The following is a 16,684-nucleotide window of genomic DNA, read 5'->3' as shown; positions in this document are numbered from 1 at the left end:
ACTCTGGCCTCACCTTGGCTCAGGCTTGGGCTCCAGCATTCCTCTCCAAGGCGTGGCTTTCCTGTTGGCGCCCCCAACTCCCCTCACTCCGCCCTCGGCTACAACACACGGGAGCAAAGCTTCAGAGCATGCACGAAATGCCTCTCGCTGTCTGGACCCCTTTCCCCATGGCCAGAGAGCAGGAGGTTGTATTTCGATGCAGGACCGCCCCCCCCCCAACCTTTAAAGTACCCCTTTTTCCGTGTGATGTGTCAGCAGGTTTGAAGCCAGCGGTTGTGACTCACTCAGCCTGAGTTCCTCCTAAGACACAGAATCGCGTTGTTAGGAAGAAACCCGCAGCCAGCACTCTGCCCCAAAGAGCATTCCGAAACACTCAGAAACTTTAAAAAAAATTTTAATAGTCCTATGAATGCCAGAATCTGCAGTGTTTTTTCTGGTTTCCCCGGCGTCCTTGAGCTACCTTTGTGCGTCGGATGGCGGCAGGAAGACTGGGAGGAGCAGTGGGGCTGTGGGGGGAGGTCGCACCCCAGTAACTGCATGCCGAGTGTTCACTCACGTGAGTGCCTCTTGGGCCGGGTGCTGGTGTCTCCCCAAGGACAGACACAGTCCCTGTCCTGGCCCTTTCAGACAGGCACGGTGAGGTCAGCACAGTGTCACTCCGTCCGGCTCTTGAGCTGCGAGAGTCTGAGGCCCGAAAGGGACCACGCTTTGACTCCACTTCCTATGGGACCGCACCGTTAACTGCCACCACCCAGGCTTCCTCTTTCCGCCTGAAATTTTATCAGCTCCCTTTTTCGTTTTTCTCCTCCTTTCCAACTTCCAGAAGAGTCGCAGCAGTAGAAAGAACTCCCCATGTGCCAGACACACCATTGTAACCTTTGGCTCCATTCGCTATATTACCTTCACCTTTTCTCCGTGTTGTACATGCACAATGAATAGTTTTACCCCTATGTATGGGTTACAAAGGAGCATGTTCTTGTTCTCAGCAAATACCTCCTCGTGTATTTGTCGAGAACAAGAACATGCTCCTTTGTAACCCATACATAGTACAATCATCAAATGGAGGAAGTTTCACACCGATGTTGATACTATTATTGAATATGCAGTCCATATGCAGATTTCTTTCGTTAGCCTTTGTGTTATTTATAGCCGTTTTCATTCTGATTCAGCATCCAGTCCGGGGTCACAAGGCGTACATTGTTGTCAAGTCTCTTTAGCTTTCTTTGATCTGTACCATTTCCTTGGCCTTTGCTCATCTTCCGTGACCTTGACATTTTTGGCAAGGTACAGGTCACTTTGGGTCTGTCTGATATTTCCTCGGGAACAGCGATTCAGGTTCTGAGTTAATGGCATGAATGAATGAATGAATGAATGAATGAATAAGAGCGCAGTATCCTTCCCAGTGCGTCATATCTGGAGACACGTGATCTCTGTTGTCCCATTATTAATGCAGCTCGCTCTTTGATTAGCTAAAAATGGGAACGAGTTGCCTGGAACTTCTCAAAAGCCACGTGGAGGACGCTGCTTGGGGAAGGGGTGGGAGAGGGAACGAAAGGGGTTCTCTCTGTGCTCGTTCGCCAGCACTGCCACCATCCGGGTGACCCAAACAACAGAAATCTATTTTCGCACAGCTCCAGAGGCCGGAAGTCCAAGACCAAGGAGTTGTCAGCAGGGCCGGTTTCTCCTGAGGCCTGTTTCCTTGACTTAGAAATGCCCGTGATTGCCCTGTGTCCTCACATGGTCATCTCTCTGCCTATCTGTGTCCTAGTCTCCTCTTATAAAGGACACCGGCTCTATTGGATTAGGTCCCGTCTAAGAGCCTCTTTTTGACCTAATCACCTCTTTAGGCCTTATCTCCAAATACAGTCACATCCTGAGGTGCTGGAGGTTAGGGCTTCCACGCATGAATTTTGAGGAGACAAAATTTAATAGTAACGTTTCCTCAGGGCTTGGCTGAACCGTCGCCTCTTCAGAGAGACCATCCCAGCCACGTTACCTAAAGCAGCCCCAGCGCGTTCATCCTCTGCTCTGCGCTCAGCCATCTGCCGTATTACGTGTCTGTTCACACGTTTTTTTGTGTGTCTTGTTTCCTTGCCGCACTGTGTCAGAGCGATTCCAGGCCCTGGCGCCAGTGCCTGAAGCAGGGCCTTCGTTTTGGTAGGAGGTGCTCCGTGACTGGCAGAGGAGGGAGAGAAGGAAGGGCTCTGGGTCTGACCATGGTACCACGGGTGAAAAACCTGGCCTTCGGGGATGCGGCAGCTTGTCTGGGGTGATCAGTGTGCTGGGGACTGAGCAGGGCCTCTTTTAGCTGCTGCATTTCCTCATGTACCCCCAGGCCCTTCATGAACCCCCCACAGGGAGTGAGACCAGAAGTCCAGACAGTGCCAAGGGCGCCTGGCTTACGCAGTGTCTGGGGTTGTCATCTGAAGAAACATAAAATTCAATATAAATGCAAATGTGTATAGAAATAAAATTTAGGTTCAACACAGAACAAACACCAGGATCAGTGAAAGCCTTAGGCTTCCAGCTCCTGGTTGGCTGCAGTGGGAGGCCCAGCTGCCGGGTCATGGGATTTGCCCTTACCTTCCCCAGGCTTGGGTTTTCTGGTGCAAGGTGAAGGCTGGTTTCCCCTAGCTGCCTCCGAAGGTGACCTGGGGCCTAGAGATGTTGGTAGCTGCACACACACTCCTCCCCATGGAAGCTGTCACTCAACTGAGTGTCTGAGCAAGAGGCTATGAGAGGAAACTCTCTATTAATGCCTTTGGTTTGACAGAGGACTAACAAAATGCCCTCACCTTGTAGCTGGCAGCCAGCAGGTCTCCCACCTGCCTGGTGTATAGGGTGACACCTGGGCCGCCTCACTAGGTCTCGACCAGACTCACGTAGGGGCAGCAGGAGCTCCTCTTCTCCAAGGGCAGCTAGGTTGCATGTTCCTTATTTGTCTGAAGGGATCAAACGAGAGCAGAGCTCTGTAGCCACCAGAGGCCAACCTCGTCTACCTTGGTCTCCTACTGCCAGAATGAAAAGGTATTGTTCCATCCCACCTACCTAGAGACGCTGTTCTGCATTCACTGACAACCGTGAACTTTAGCTGCTGCTAGTGGCACAATTTAAGTGAGGGGGGTGGGAGGAATAGGCAGCCGTGGAAGGGAACCATTACCTGCCTGGGACTGTGAGTCACTTCTCACCGTGTGGCTGTGTGCTCAGTGCGTGGGGAGGGGAGGAAGGTGGGAGGCAGCAGCACAGCGGAGCCGAGGTGTCTGTGGCTCTGCACTTGGTGCTGCACCTGGGGTTTCTGCAGCGCTGTGCACAGCAGCGTGCTTCTCAGAAAGATGGGGAACAACGGCACCTGTTCTGCACCTGTCTCACACCTGTCTGGTGCCTGTCTCACACCTGTCCCGTACTCTCATCCTTTCTCCTTGCAGGCCAGCCAGCTGGGTGTTTACCGGGCCTTTGTGGACAACTACGGAGTTGCCATGGAAACAGCAGAGAAGTGCTGTCAGGCCAATGCTCAATTTGCAGAAATCTCTGAGGTATGCAGGATACCACTCAGCAAGGTGCACCTTCCACCCTGCTCCTGCAGGCAAGCCGTGGGCTAGTTGTTGGTACCCCTGACCCAGGAGAACAGGATGCAGCAAACTGCAGTTCGGTCGTAAGCCTCAGCCCTGTTTCCAGATGCCTCTGGGTCGGCACCATCAGCCGTGTGCAGGGACACTCTTGTGAACACACAAGGAGCAGCCGAGGAGACCTGCCTCCCCAGGGCCCGGGCCTGATGCTAGGGCTCAGCCGGGTCCCCCACATAGATGCTCTCTTGCACCATCTGTGTGCAGTGAGTTATATTCTCAGTTCTGCCCAGTAACAGAAGTCTGAACACAAGAGTGCTGAGGCCAACTTTGTGCCTCGTCGCTGGAGAGTCGGAGGGAAAGTGTCATGCTCTGTTCCTCCTCTAGCCTGCCAGCAGCCTTGAAAGCTGAGGAAGCTGAGCCTCTCGCACAGGGGAACGGGGCTGGTGTTGCCGTGCTCTGTAGACCCACGTGGGAGGAAAGCTCCAGGCCGCAGGAGGACCAAAACCTCCCTGGAGTGTTATTTAGCATAGGGGCCTCGAAAGAGCCTCCCAGATACAGAGAGGATGAGCAGGCCACATGGAGCCTGTGGCCACGCCACGACCAGAGCCCACAGCATTCTCCCTGCCTTTCCCCATCCTCTTTCTGCTCCCATGGCTGTTGGGTGACATTTTACTCTTCCTGGGCTTGTAGTCACCTTTGCCTTTTGATGTCTCTGACTCCTCAGAACTCCGACTTACCTTCCCCGTCCAAACAGGGATTCTAGGTGGAAAGACGTCAGGGTGAGAAAGGCAGCCTCAGAAAGAGAATTGGAAACTAGAAATAGGGAATGAGTTGAAGCTCTTGCTGGGAGGTAATCACACCTCAACTCTCACACCTGGTTTTTTCCCAGGGGCTTAGTGTCGTTTTTATGATTTATCATGGGAGGCGAGGTCTTTTAGGTCCTGGCACTTATCATTTCCTGTGGTGATAACACATGCCACGTGTTCCTCCATAGCCCATGGGGTACCCGACTCCCCGCCTAGTGCTGCTGGTAACAGGCTACACGCACCCCCGGCTCCAGGCTGGCTCCAGACGTCCCTCCCGAGCTGCCCTGGTTTGCCTGGTGCATTCAGTCCGTTTCTTTCCTTAGCTCATGCAGTTAGCCACCCCCACACGCCTAACATCTGGAATGTTGGCACAGAATCTCAAGTAACCTTGACAAATTGGAAACATAATTCTCTAAGGGCGGGCTGCCTTTGAAACGGGGCCAAGTTGAAGTCCACCCAGACAGGTTGCTACAGAGGAGGGAGGAGGCAACATTGAGACCCCCCCCCCACTGGGGGTCACGTGGTTTCACTGACCACTGACCACGCACGAGGCTGAGGCGCAGGCAGTGGGATGGCGTCTCGGGTCCAGCCAACAGCCAGCCGCCTGTGAAGCTTACAGGACGGGGCAGCATCTGCTTCGGTTCTCCACCCACGTTTCAAAAAAAGCCCCGGAAAAATTGGAGCCACCCAATGAGGAAAAGAAACCCAAAGCAAGTGGAAGCAGTTGGCCAAGGAGAGGTTTTAGGGGCTGCATTCAGAGAGCGGAGATGTCAAGGAGCAGGGGGACTGGACGATAGCCTCCAAGGGCAGGGATGGGTGGAGCAGTGGTCCTTCTGCTCCCCGGGCCGGTCCTGAGAAATGGGCGTGTGGCAGTGCCCACTTAGACCTGAGCTGTGTTCCGTGGGACGCTAGCCTCCCAGACGGTAGATGATACGAGCGGCGTGGAAAGGCCCGCTAAAGTCAAGTAAGTTTGGGAAAGGTGGGGTTAAACCAGGTTCGTGAGGACTCTGCAGTTCTCACGTGCACTGCGCTGTCCAGGGGCGCGCGGCGCGTGGGCTGCTTCCCGGGCTCACGTGAGCGCGGCACCTGCTTCTGCAGTCTCGGGTTTTGCTCTCGTGCCCCCTCACACCCTTGGCAGCCGCTGAGGCACACGTACGGAGGAATAATCACCGTGAGGGGCGTTAAACTCTTAGGAAAGCTACCAAAGTGCGCTGTGGGTTTGGCCCCAGTGAGCTGAAAAAGACTGTTGTTTTCAGTCTTGAGAGGTTCCTGGGCAAGAAGTTTGGAAAGCAGTCTCTGAGCCCCCTCCTTTTGCTGTGCGGTGTTTTTTTGTTCAGAAGCCTAGTACCGGGATTAACCACACAGTTGCTTTCCAAAGATGATTTCAGGCACACAGGGATCTTCTATCTTCATTTCTCTGGGTACCTTGAACCTAATCAGTGATGTCTCTGATGCAGTCGTGTCAAGTACGACCTGCCCACTGAAAACCGCTGCTCTCCTCCCCGAAATCTCAGCACCTCATTTGTTAGTTAGCAAGTACGTTCGCTAAGTTGGGAGAGGGTTCTCTATGTCGTAGGTTCTCAACCAGGGGAGATGTTGTCCCCAAGAGACATTTAGCAGTGCCTGGGAACATTTTCGATTGTCACAGCAGGAGGAGGGGGTGGGTGCTACTACACCCATAAGTAGAGGCCAGGATGCTGCTTAACATCCCGTGGTGCACAGGACAGGTCCCCCAAATGTGAGAATTTCTGGCCACAATCTCATCAGTGCCAAGATTGAGGAACTGTCCCAGGTGGACCACAGCTCACCCTGTTTTTCGTGCTGTGGCCCAGGACACACCCCCCAACGCTTGCTGCATCTGGGGTTCTTGGCTATGAGAGAAGGGTGAGATTTCTGCTGAAGGTTCCTGACCATGGAACTTCCGGCCACATCAAAGTCGCTTCGGTTGTCCCATGTGAAAATGTTCTTTTTTGTTGCAGAACCTGAGAGCCAGAAGCAACAAGGATGCCAAAGACCAGACGACCAAGAACTCTTTGGAAAGTGAGTTCTCTGTGCCGAGGCCCCTTCATACCCCTATGGGGAAGACAGGCCTCTGCATGTGGATGAGGCATTTGCTGGAAAAGCAAACACGGTGCCCGTCTGGGTCACCCTCTGGCACCTTCGCTGCTCCAGACTTCTGATAGTGATAGCAAGGAGAAGGAAAGAGCAGCACCGGGCGTGGCAGGGTAGAGAAAGACGAGGCCAGGACCAGCTTGCCACCAGTAGTCACAACCAGGAAGAATGATAGCTGTTAGCATATGCCCACAGACCAGGCACTGCCGGGCACTAAACGTGTCATTGTGTTGTTCCCAACAACCCTGTAAGAAGGACTGTATTTCCCCTCCTTTCATCTGACGGAACAGGTTGAGAATGAATGTAACCCACGTAAAATGCAGGTTCGTTCCCATGTAGCTGGGCAGAGGGTGAAGCCAGAGCTCCCAGGCCTATGTGTTCAGCTTCTTCCTCTCTGGGTGGAAGGTAGGATCAGGAACAATAGGTCACTTCTCACTTCCAGTTGTTTGGCTAGTGGGAAAGTTACACTCTGGCAGACATTGCTCTGGTGCCTAGAGTTTCACCACTGTGAGCCTCAGTTTCCCCATCTATGAAATGGGGATAACAATACATGTCCTATACTAGTTGTGGGAGTCACATGAGGAAATGGTCCTGACGATGCATGTCAGAACACATCTAAGCTTCTGTGCCTGCTCTAGATCAGGCTCATCCCAGAGAAGTGGGGACAGCTAAGGCTGTGTGGGGCTCTAACAACACCTGTAAAACCGAGCGCTCTGTCAGCCCCTGAGTCGGTTCCTGCTGTTCTCAGAATCAGGCCTCCAAACTATGCAGGAGAGATGTTAAGAGTGGTGCGCAGGTCTCCCTCCCATCCTCAGCAGGGTGCTGGCAGCTCCCCAGCCCAAGGAGGAGGGCCGTCGCTGAGCCCTTTTAGCAGTTGTTGCTGAATTAGCCAGTGCAGGCTTGGGTTCTGACAGGAGCTCTGGACTGGGCATTTAATGTCATGGACCGAAAGCCCAAAGCATGCACCTGGCCTTTCGGGTGCTTGAGGTTTGCTTTGTCACTGAGCCAAGTGTGCTCTGGGCTTGCCCTTGTCATTGGGGAGGTGGGGCTTTCCAGCAGACGTGGAGGTTCAGGCCGCTCCATCTCCCCGAGCCCTTTAGAGCAAGGATGGGCCGGTGGGTGGTCTGGGTCCCCATGTCGCCATCTCTCACCCTGCCCCTGCCCATCTCTCTGCAGCCTTGCTCTACAAGCCTGTGGACCGGGTGACACGCAGCACGCTGGTCCTGCACGTGAGTCCCCCCTCCCCCCAGGACTTCTCTCCTGGGGCTGACTTCGGTGTTTGTCAGTTTCGCCCACCTACCCCGCTTTTAACACTACACGTCTTTACTGAAGATGCGAAAGCGAGGTGCCCCCGCCATCCAGTGGCTTACGCAGGAACAGAGGGAGGAGCGGAGTAGGCTCTCCAGGCGTCTTAGGTTCCCTCATAGGTGTGGGCACAGGGAGGGAGCATGCCATCCCACATGGGAAGGGCCTTGTGGTCACATCACAAGAACTGGGCCTCCAAGGTGGTCGGGGTGGAGGCGCAGGCGGTGGGTGCAATCCAGGGCCTTGGGGGTAACCGCTGCCTCAGAGCCTGGGGAGGGGGTGCGTGAGGAGGCCCCGCCTCAGCAGGGCTGCTCCCGAAGGCATTGGGGAGTCACTGGAGAGGTTGTCTTAATACTAAGAAACAAAACCAGCCAACAAAAATGACCTAATCCTACTGCCCGGGCGACTCTGTTCACATATATTTGGAGAAAGTCGTACATGTGGAGGTGGTGGTGGTGGTGGTGGTGGTGTTAATTTACAACCAAGGTAGAAAAGTGTGTGAAGTTTCTATTTCCTTTCCCACTTCCTCCTCGCAAAGGAGCCACCACCACAAGCTGCTTTATACACGCGCCAACACATGTGAACACCTTTTTTAATTACGCAGAGGGTGTTGTGCTATATACATATTCCACACTTGGCTTCTTTTCCCCTTAATAGCGCATCGTGGGGATTGTCCTGCTTCGGCAGTGTGCACACAGCTCTGCCTCAGTCTATTTTAAGCTGTCCGGTATTCCGTCAAATGGACGTTTCATAATTTCTTGCCATCCTCCGATTAGGAGTTGTCAGACAGAGGGAGGCGGTATAAGATTTGCAGTGAGATAATATTGGAGTCTCCAGCAGACAGTTCACTGGCGTCTCAAAGACTCTGTATTCCGTGCTGTCGCCGTATTAGCCCAGGCCAAGTGCCTTGACAGGAAGAAGCCAGAGCCACCTGGGAGAGGTGTGGGACTGGCCTGGGTCCGCCGACATACAAGCTTATTCCATCTCTCCAGATTCTCTTTGCACATAGGATTTGGGAGCTCAGGGGATTTTGTTCCTCTGAGCCAGGGAGCTATTGAACTTGAGCACGAGAAGCACGTGCATTCCTAGTAGAGAAATGGTCAATACTCCCATCTTAATTCTTAGGCTCTTATCTAAAAGAGGAGGAGCTGGGGAGGCCGAGTGTTTTCTCCTGACCTTGCACTGACCAGTGGTCCCGGATCAGACCTTTTCTGCCCCCTAGGGGCCATGCTGCAATGTCCGCAGATATTTTTGGTTGTCACAACTGCAGATGGGAAGGTGCTACTGACATCTAGTGGGCAGAGGCCAGGGATGCTGCTGGCATCCTACGGTACACGGGACAACCCCCTCATTAAAGAATCATTCAGCACAGAATGTCACCAGCACCGAGGGGAGAAAGCCTGCCCTAGACCCTTGCCTTAGGAGGCCTTGGTGGCGGTGTGCAAACAGCCCGGGCTTGTGGGAGTGTTGTTTAAGACCTGTTTCCAGCATGGTGCTTGCACAAGTGCTACCCCATGTAGCCCGGGCCCGTTGTGAGAGGTGGCAGCGATGCCCGGGGACCTGGCAGCCCTGTGTGTTACGCCCCGTGTGCGTCCGGGGTTTGTGCACAGCCGTGGGTGCTGGGGCCTCACTCTCTAACTGCAGTCCCCTCGCCACGATGCAGGACTTGCTGAAACACACGCCCTCCAGCCACCCCGACCACCCTCTGCTGCAGGACGCCCTCCGCATCTCGCAGAACTTCCTGTCTGGCATCAACGAGGAGATCACGCCCCGCCGGCAGTCCATGACGGTGAAGAAGGGCGAGGTGAGTGTGGCGGGGTGCTTGGGGTTGGCCCAGCCCGAGCTGGAAGACGAGGAGCCTGTCTCTGGCCTTCAGCTTCAGCAGATTGTTCCTGAACAGTTTGGTCTAACACAGGAAACCCATTGCCTTTTGGGGTTCTTCACCCTGGTGAGACAAAACCCAGTCCTTCGTGCAGGGCATTGGAGTGGAGTTTCGGGGGTGTGCGCTTTGCTCGGCCTCCTCTTTCTTCTTCTGTCGTGGTGGGTTTTGTCCAGGTACCCCTTCTTTTCTCCACACCTTCCCAGCTCAGGGTCCCAGTGAGAAGGAGGAAGGCATTTAATCTGACCCACCTAGCTCCTCCTAAATGACATGAGCATTTCAAAGGAGGAAGGGAGGGAGGCATGTGCAGTGTGCCTGTGCGATGAGAATGGCCGGAGGGTGCAGGCTTGCCGTCCTCGTCCTCGGCCAGGGAGGTTCTTCTTACCCCTCTTCCCCTCCCCCATCCCCGCCCACTGACAGCCAGCACCCGGTTCATCTCTCTGCGCATCCTTGATAAGAGGGTGTAGAACAGGCAGCTCAGAACACACTGACTCAGCCGCCTGGTGGCCTCCGCCCCTGCTGCCTCTGCCCCTTCCTGGGAGGAGCCCGGCCTGGTGCCAGGCGGGCGCCATCCAGGGCAGACAGCGTGTAGTGAGACAGCAGAGGCATGCCGGTGTCCATCGCGAGCATCTTTTGTCAGAAGGGGCACTAAGGCAAGGGGAGCCGAACGCGTGGCCTCTGGGGTCTCATGCAGATAGAGGCTTCCGGCACAGGCGGGGCAAGGGCTGGCAGTGAACCTGACCGTCGCTGCCGCTGAGAGCCGCTTTCCCCTCTTCTTTGTGGTTCGTGTGCCTGTGCTTGGTGCTGGGGGCTGACGCGCCCAGCACCCGGGTTTCTTTTCCTCCTCCGACCCTGGGCTAGTAAGCAGGCCGCTGTCAGCCCCATCCTCCCCACACCAATTTGGGAAGTGGCTCCCATGTGCCCAGAGTCTCATCCGATCTGACCGCGAGTGTGTGGCTTGGTCAGCTGTCTCCTGGTCAGGCTGGCCCAGGAAGGGCTGCGGAGGAGAGAGCCGTCCCCTCTACCCCACTCTCTGGGCCCTAGGGCCAGGCCAGCACGAGGGTCAGATGCCAGCACTGCTGCAGACTCACCCACTGGGGGGCCTGGAACGTGTGCCCCTCCTCCCTAGACTCATTTTACAGGTGAGAACACAGCCCCAGCCACCACGTACGGTGGTGATCCTGGCTGTATGTGGTAGCTCCTTGGCAGGAAAGGGTCCCCAGCACCTCCCAGGGGCTCCATACCCAGATGTCCAATGGCTGGGACCTGGGGGAGAGGGGTTCAAATTTCATTTCCTGGAGCAACAATGGGGCCCTGGTACACACACACACACACCCACACACACCCCCACCCACACCCACCCACCCCTAGAGGACTATAGAAAAAAAGCAAAGTTTTGGCTCCCATGTTAACAGTTTGCCCAGATCTAACCAGAAGTGGGGTTTGCCTCTCCCAGGGCTCCCTGTACCGGTCAGGTTGGCGCCGGCTCCCTTGTGCCTCCTGAGACACCTGCTCTTTCTGTTTCGCTCACTCTTTTATGAGAGTGCTGATGTCTGAGAAGCAAGTGTGGGAGTCCGTTCTCCCCTTCGACTTTTCATATGGTGCTGAGTCTGTCCCACCCCACCTCACCCCACTTCCCAGCCCCATTTAGGATCCCCGGAGAGAAATACCTTCACGCCCTTTGGATCCTTGGAGGCAGCTGTCTTAGGGAATTGAGGAAAATCAGATGTTGCCTGGCAGTTGGCAATCAGGCCCTTGTCCCCACATCTGTCATCACAGGCCTTCCCTGCTGACCCGTGGTCAGAAGCTCAGGGACACCGAGCAGGAAGTGTACAGGGGCCAGGCACTTCATGAGGGCAGGGGCTTTTGTCTGTGCCCACGCCCAGCCCCTAGCAGCACTTGGCCTTTTCGGCTTCAACAAGAGTAATCACTTGGGTACCTCGACTGTGAAGTCAGGAGGGCCGGTGACCTCTGAAGGGTCATGAGTGTGGCTTGCACACCTTTATCCAGAGCTTTCTGTCTCTCTGGTGCACAGTAAGGGTGGTGGCGGCTAGGCCAAGATGACAGACACATTCAAACCCCTGCCTTCAGGCCATTCCAGGGGCAGACATCACTAATCAGTCATGACTTGTATTTCGAACTGGCTGCAGCCTGAGCATCCTCCTCAGCGTACCAAGCCACTTTGCAGTCCTGATGCAGTAGAAGGGACACCAGATCCGGGTTCAGTCCTGCCCACTGCTTACCAGCAATATTGATTTGGGGACACCCTTTTTTTTTTTTCCTCACTGAGTGTCTGTACTGTCTGAGAGCAGTGGCTCTGGGCCCACAGCGTCTCCACGAGGTGGTTATGAGGCTGAAAGGGTTTCGTGACCCAAGAGAGACGATATGAAAGCGAGGGATTAGGATTCCTTACATGGGCGTCATCTGTGTTAGAGGTGGGGGGAGAGCGCCCCCTCATCATCCAAGGGTGAGAGCGGCAGGTGCTTCCTTTCAGGATTGGCAGCTGGGGAGGCCTGAGCTTGGGAAACACCTATCGTTTTCCATGTGCCCACCTCTGAATTTGGTACATGATGTAGAATATTAAATTTCCAAAGGGAGAGAGGAACTGTGCTTCCGAGTTCTCATGACGACTCTGTGAGGTCAGAGGTGTTCTCCCATCTTACAGGTGAGGAAACTGTGGCTCAGAGAGGTTCAGTAACTTACCCATGGTCACACAGCTACCACGTAGCTAAAGCAGGATGTGAGGCCAGATGTCCCCTGGCACCTGTGTGCACCACACACATCCGTAGGTGTGTTATGATTGATGATAGTTCCCCCCTCCCTGCCTGTGAACCAATAGGAGTGTCTATTGCATAAAGAGCCACCTGGCTGTAGGTGGTCTTGAGGAGGAGGATGTGCGTCTTTGTGCTCAGCACTACCTGAATCTTAGGCACTGAGTGGAGCCCCATTCCTTGCTTCTCTTTCTGGGAGCATGTCAGCAAAGGTGGGGGGCTTCATTTCTAGTTCCCCCTGCAATTTTCTAGGGAAAGGAAAGGTGCCTCCATCGGTCTGGTTATTCAAAGGTGTCCTGTAGTTCCTGCTGGCCTCCTGGGAGGTGACCTGTCTCCACCTGCTCAGCCTGGGTAAGTCAGGCTGGGTGCTGTGGAGAAACCCAGCTGAGCTCCGAGCAGGGTCAGCTGCCCTTGAGAAAGACAAACACACACACAGAGACAGACAGACAGACACTGTGGCTCCTATAATCTCATCATCATCCTTTTTAGCCAATACCAACCACTCCAGGCATGTGCCGTTTGAGGAAGAGTAACTTTGGGCAGCATTACAGGTGGCTTCCTAACTATGAACTGTGGCTGACAGATGCTCTCACCCTGCTCAGATGCCCTCCTCAGCCTCCTGGGAACCTGTTGTGACTGAGGGATCCTGCCGGCACATTTTCCTCCCAGGCCCAGGTCCTGTGGCCTGGTAGGCGGCCGCTCATTCATTTACCTGAGTTAACTTTACACTGCGGGTGATTTTCTTATGGCGCTGCCTGTCTGTCTGCTCCAGGCTCTGCATCATGCGCTGCATAGCATTCCCCAGCGCAGGCTTAGAAGCAAATGGGACAATCATGTTTGGATGTTTTGTTTCCTAAGAGCTAGCCACGTCTTGGAGCCATTCTCTGGCAGGGATCCCAGAGACCACTTGTGAAAGAAGTCAGGTTGGCTGAACAGAAGCTGCTGGGGAAATACCACTTGTACAGGCTGAGGCAAGAGTTGGTAAGGCTCAGGCAAAAGAGAAAGGCAGCCTTTCAGTTGAGGATTAGAGTCGAAGGGTCCAAATCCTATTGGAAACGTTCGAGAGGAGCACTATAGAGAAGGGGCCATCCAGCTCAGGGGTGAAGACAGAGCCTAGGGTCCCCAGTGCTACCAGACATCAGCTTACTCACCTGTAGGGTGGGATGGGCCTAGACCACATAATATCCGTAATTTCAAAGGACATCCACTACCTGGTGGCCATTAGCTCTGCCTTCCAAGTCCCTCACAAAAAGCTGAAGGAAGCGTCAGCAGGCAGAAGACAAAACAGAAAAATAACTTGAAGCCCTAAGGGCAAGTCCCCATGGCTAGGCATTTGTTGCTTTATAAATATTTGCAGATGGAGCTTGGATTCTTGACTTGTTAGGGCCAGGTTCTGATTCTTCCAAGAGTGTGGGCTCGTTACTCACCTGTCAGCCTTTCCTTCTCCGGGAGGTGTCAGAACTGCTGCCTGGGACAGTTCTTCCAAGTGAGATGAGTGTCATGGAACAGTCTCTCCGTACAGGGCCAGAAAGGGCTCAGCGACTGTTCCTGCTGTGAATCGGAGGCATGCTTCCCTCAGGGCCACCTCATGCTCTAACTGCAGCGCCTAAATGGGTCATCTGTGAAGTGTCTCCAGGGCATGGAGATGAGGCTGTCATGGGAACCTTAGCGCAGAACTTCGCTCCACAGGGAGGCCAGGTAGCCAACTGCCAGGAGCCTGAGAACAGGCAAGGGGTGGGGAAGGGGGATGGGTAGTTCCCCTGGCCTGGCTACCTGATGAACCAACGGAGCCCACCTAGTCACCCCCCAGCCAGTGGCGCAGGCCTTGTTCTGGGGCTCAGGAGTGGGGGCTGGCTGCTGGCCTTCTCCAGGGCCAGAACAAGTTGAATCCAGCCCATACCTGGAGCAAAGCTGGACCTACCCTCAGCCGGCAACCAACACCTCCACCTTGACCTCTCCTCGGCCCTCTTCCCTCCTCTCTTCTCCGCCCCCACCTGGGCCTTTCTTGGCGACTGACTCTTCGTGGTCCCACCTGGCAGGCCCTGCTGATTTGTTTATCTTCAAATTAGTTTACCTGAGGAACCGTCCTGTCTCCGCCCCACGGGCCATGCTCCTGGCTTCCTTACATGTATATTTAGTTTGCTAAGCCCGCCGTAACAAAGGACCATCGACATGGGGACTTAAACAGCAGGCGTTCATGTCTCCCAGTTCTGGAGGCGGAAGTCCAAGATCAGAGAGCCAGCACACTCAGGGTCTGGTGAGGGCCTGCATCCTGGTTTGCGGCTGGCTACCTTCTCACTGTGTGTTCACATGGCCTTTCCTCACTGTGTGCACAGGGAAAGACAGATCTCCTTCCTCCTTTTCTTAGAAGGGGACCAATCCCATGATGGTATCCCACCCTCACCACCTCCTTAGCCGAGTCACCCCTCGGAGGCCCACCTCCAAATACCATGCTGGGGGTTAGGGCTTCAGTATATGAATTTGGGGGAACACAAACACTCATCCCATAACAGGGCACCGTAGGGTAGTGACCCAGGTGTGGCCCAAGCCCTGCCCCGGCCTGTATCCCCTGGAGGACCTGATGGGTGGGCTGGACCAGAAGTTGGTGCTGGTTCTGAGGACCCGAGAACAGAGTTGGTGAGCACTTGAGACGGACATCTCCTGGGCAGACACAGGTCTCTTGCTTCTGTACTGGTCCCGTTTGGGCTGGCAGGGTGTCCCCACGGGAGCCCAGGTTCCAGAGAGGAGGTCCGGGTGATGGCCGAAGGGTCCAGCAGCCTCTCCAGATACCACTCAAAGGGCAGAGCAGCCCCTCGTGAGGCCTCGCACAGGCTCACGGTTGGACCTCTGTTCACTGCCTCCTCTCTGAACCACGAAGGAAGCATCTGCCCAGGGTTGGGGCACAGATGGTACCAGCCCCCACTCCTGACCCCCAGCCTTAACAGTCTGTGCCCCAGGCCTGCGAAGTCCTCGTCTCGCAGGATTACTCCCAGACCTGGGGAGGCTTGGTGGCACCCAGTCCCTCAGCCAAGGTTCAGACGCCGTTCGTGGATTTGCCAGTGCCTCAGTTGGGGCCCTGTTTTTCTGGGGCTGGGAGGCCCCTCCTGCCCAGGTGCAGAATATTTTCTTTTGAGGCTATAAGACCCCGGGGTGAGTCTTATAGCTTCCCTGGGCTTGTGGGTTCTAGCAGCAAGGCCTGGCCTCTTTGGAGGGAGGGCAACTGTGACATGATGGGGAAAACTGTGACACGCATTGATTCACGGGCTCCTCCCACTGCCCTCAGAGATGGGGTGCAGCACAGAATGGGGCTCAGGCCAGGACACTGCAGGGCCAGCAGGGCTGGCTGGAAGTGTCGGGCACCCGTGACTTCAAGGCTTCTCTTAAAAAGGTGAGGGTTTGCACAGGCAGGGGTTCGCGGGCAGGAGCCAGGTGGCTGAGTCCTCCTGTCGGAGCCCAGAGGGCAGGTGTGTTCCTCACACTCAGTCCTGTGTCCTTTCAACACAGCCGGGCAGTCACGCGGGCTGCCACAAGTGCCAGGGTGGTACGTGGGCAGCCTCATAGAGGACAAAAGTGACACCTGAGGTGGGACTTCACATGCACGTGTGAGCAACAGGATCTGTCACGGAGAGTCAGTGGGCCAGCTGGAGGTCGGGGGTGGTCAGTGCAGAGACTCTCTGGGCGTTTCTGACCTGCCAGCAGAGGGAACCCTGTTGAGTCCACTTCTGAGCTGGGTGTAGGGTGCCCTCTGCTGGTGATGGTCAGAAGCTCAGCTTCTTTCTATGGGGAAAAGGATGCCGACCTCCCCATGTTACCACACCGCATAGAGGGTCCCTGGGTTCCCACGCCTCCTGAGGAGGCATCTGTCCATTCATCCCTTGAGGACCTCAGTGTCCCAGGACCCTCCCAGACCTGCCCCTGATGCAGACCCAGCAGTCAGGTCTGCCCAGGGTCTCCAAGGCTATCTGGACATTTCTCCAGGCGCACAGTTTCCTGCTTCCCATGGGTGCCAATGCCAGGCATGCCATCTGCCCGCGGCAGGCGGGGTGAGGGTGTACGATAGTGAGTCATGTCCTTGGCACCCCAGCAGCCTTCCTGCCCTTCCACTCATGGTCTGGAAGGCACCAGCGGCAGCTTCCATGTCAATCGTCGGCTTTCCCGAGCCAGGGGCTGGCTGGCTAGTGTAAGCCGAGCTGTGTGAGACAGACGGTGACGTGCAGCCTTCATGCCCGGGAGCGCTGAGGGGCC

The 16,684-nt window shown here is 55.3% G+C and overlaps 1 protein-coding gene across 2 annotated transcripts in view; it reads left to right on the top strand.

Moving 5' to 3' along the window:
* The window catches only part of BCR (BCR activator of RhoGEF and GTPase), a 115,739-nt gene that overhangs the window by 68,941 nt on the left and 30,114 nt on the right, over positions 1-16,684 (top strand). For both annotated transcript variants that reach the window (XM_036220193.1, XM_016126129.2), the window contains exons 5-8: positions 3,426-3,533; positions 6,352-6,412; positions 7,661-7,713; positions 9,453-9,593. In XM_036220193.1, coding sequence (XP_036076086.1) covers positions 3,426-3,533; positions 6,352-6,412; positions 7,661-7,713; positions 9,453-9,593 — 363 coding nt within the window. The remainder of the gene's footprint in view (positions 1-3,425; positions 3,534-6,351; positions 6,413-7,660; positions 7,714-9,452; positions 9,594-16,684) is intronic.

The sequence above is a fragment of the Rousettus aegyptiacus genome, unplaced genomic scaffold (assembly GCF_014176215.1).
Source record: "Rousettus aegyptiacus isolate mRouAeg1 unplaced genomic scaffold, mRouAeg1.p scaffold_m13_p_5, whole genome shotgun sequence".
NCBI classification, from domain to species: Eukaryota; Metazoa; Chordata; class Mammalia; order Chiroptera; family Pteropodidae; genus Rousettus; species Rousettus aegyptiacus.
Note: the sequence above shows the minus strand (reverse complement) of the source record. Positions and strands in the feature narration are given on the sequence as shown.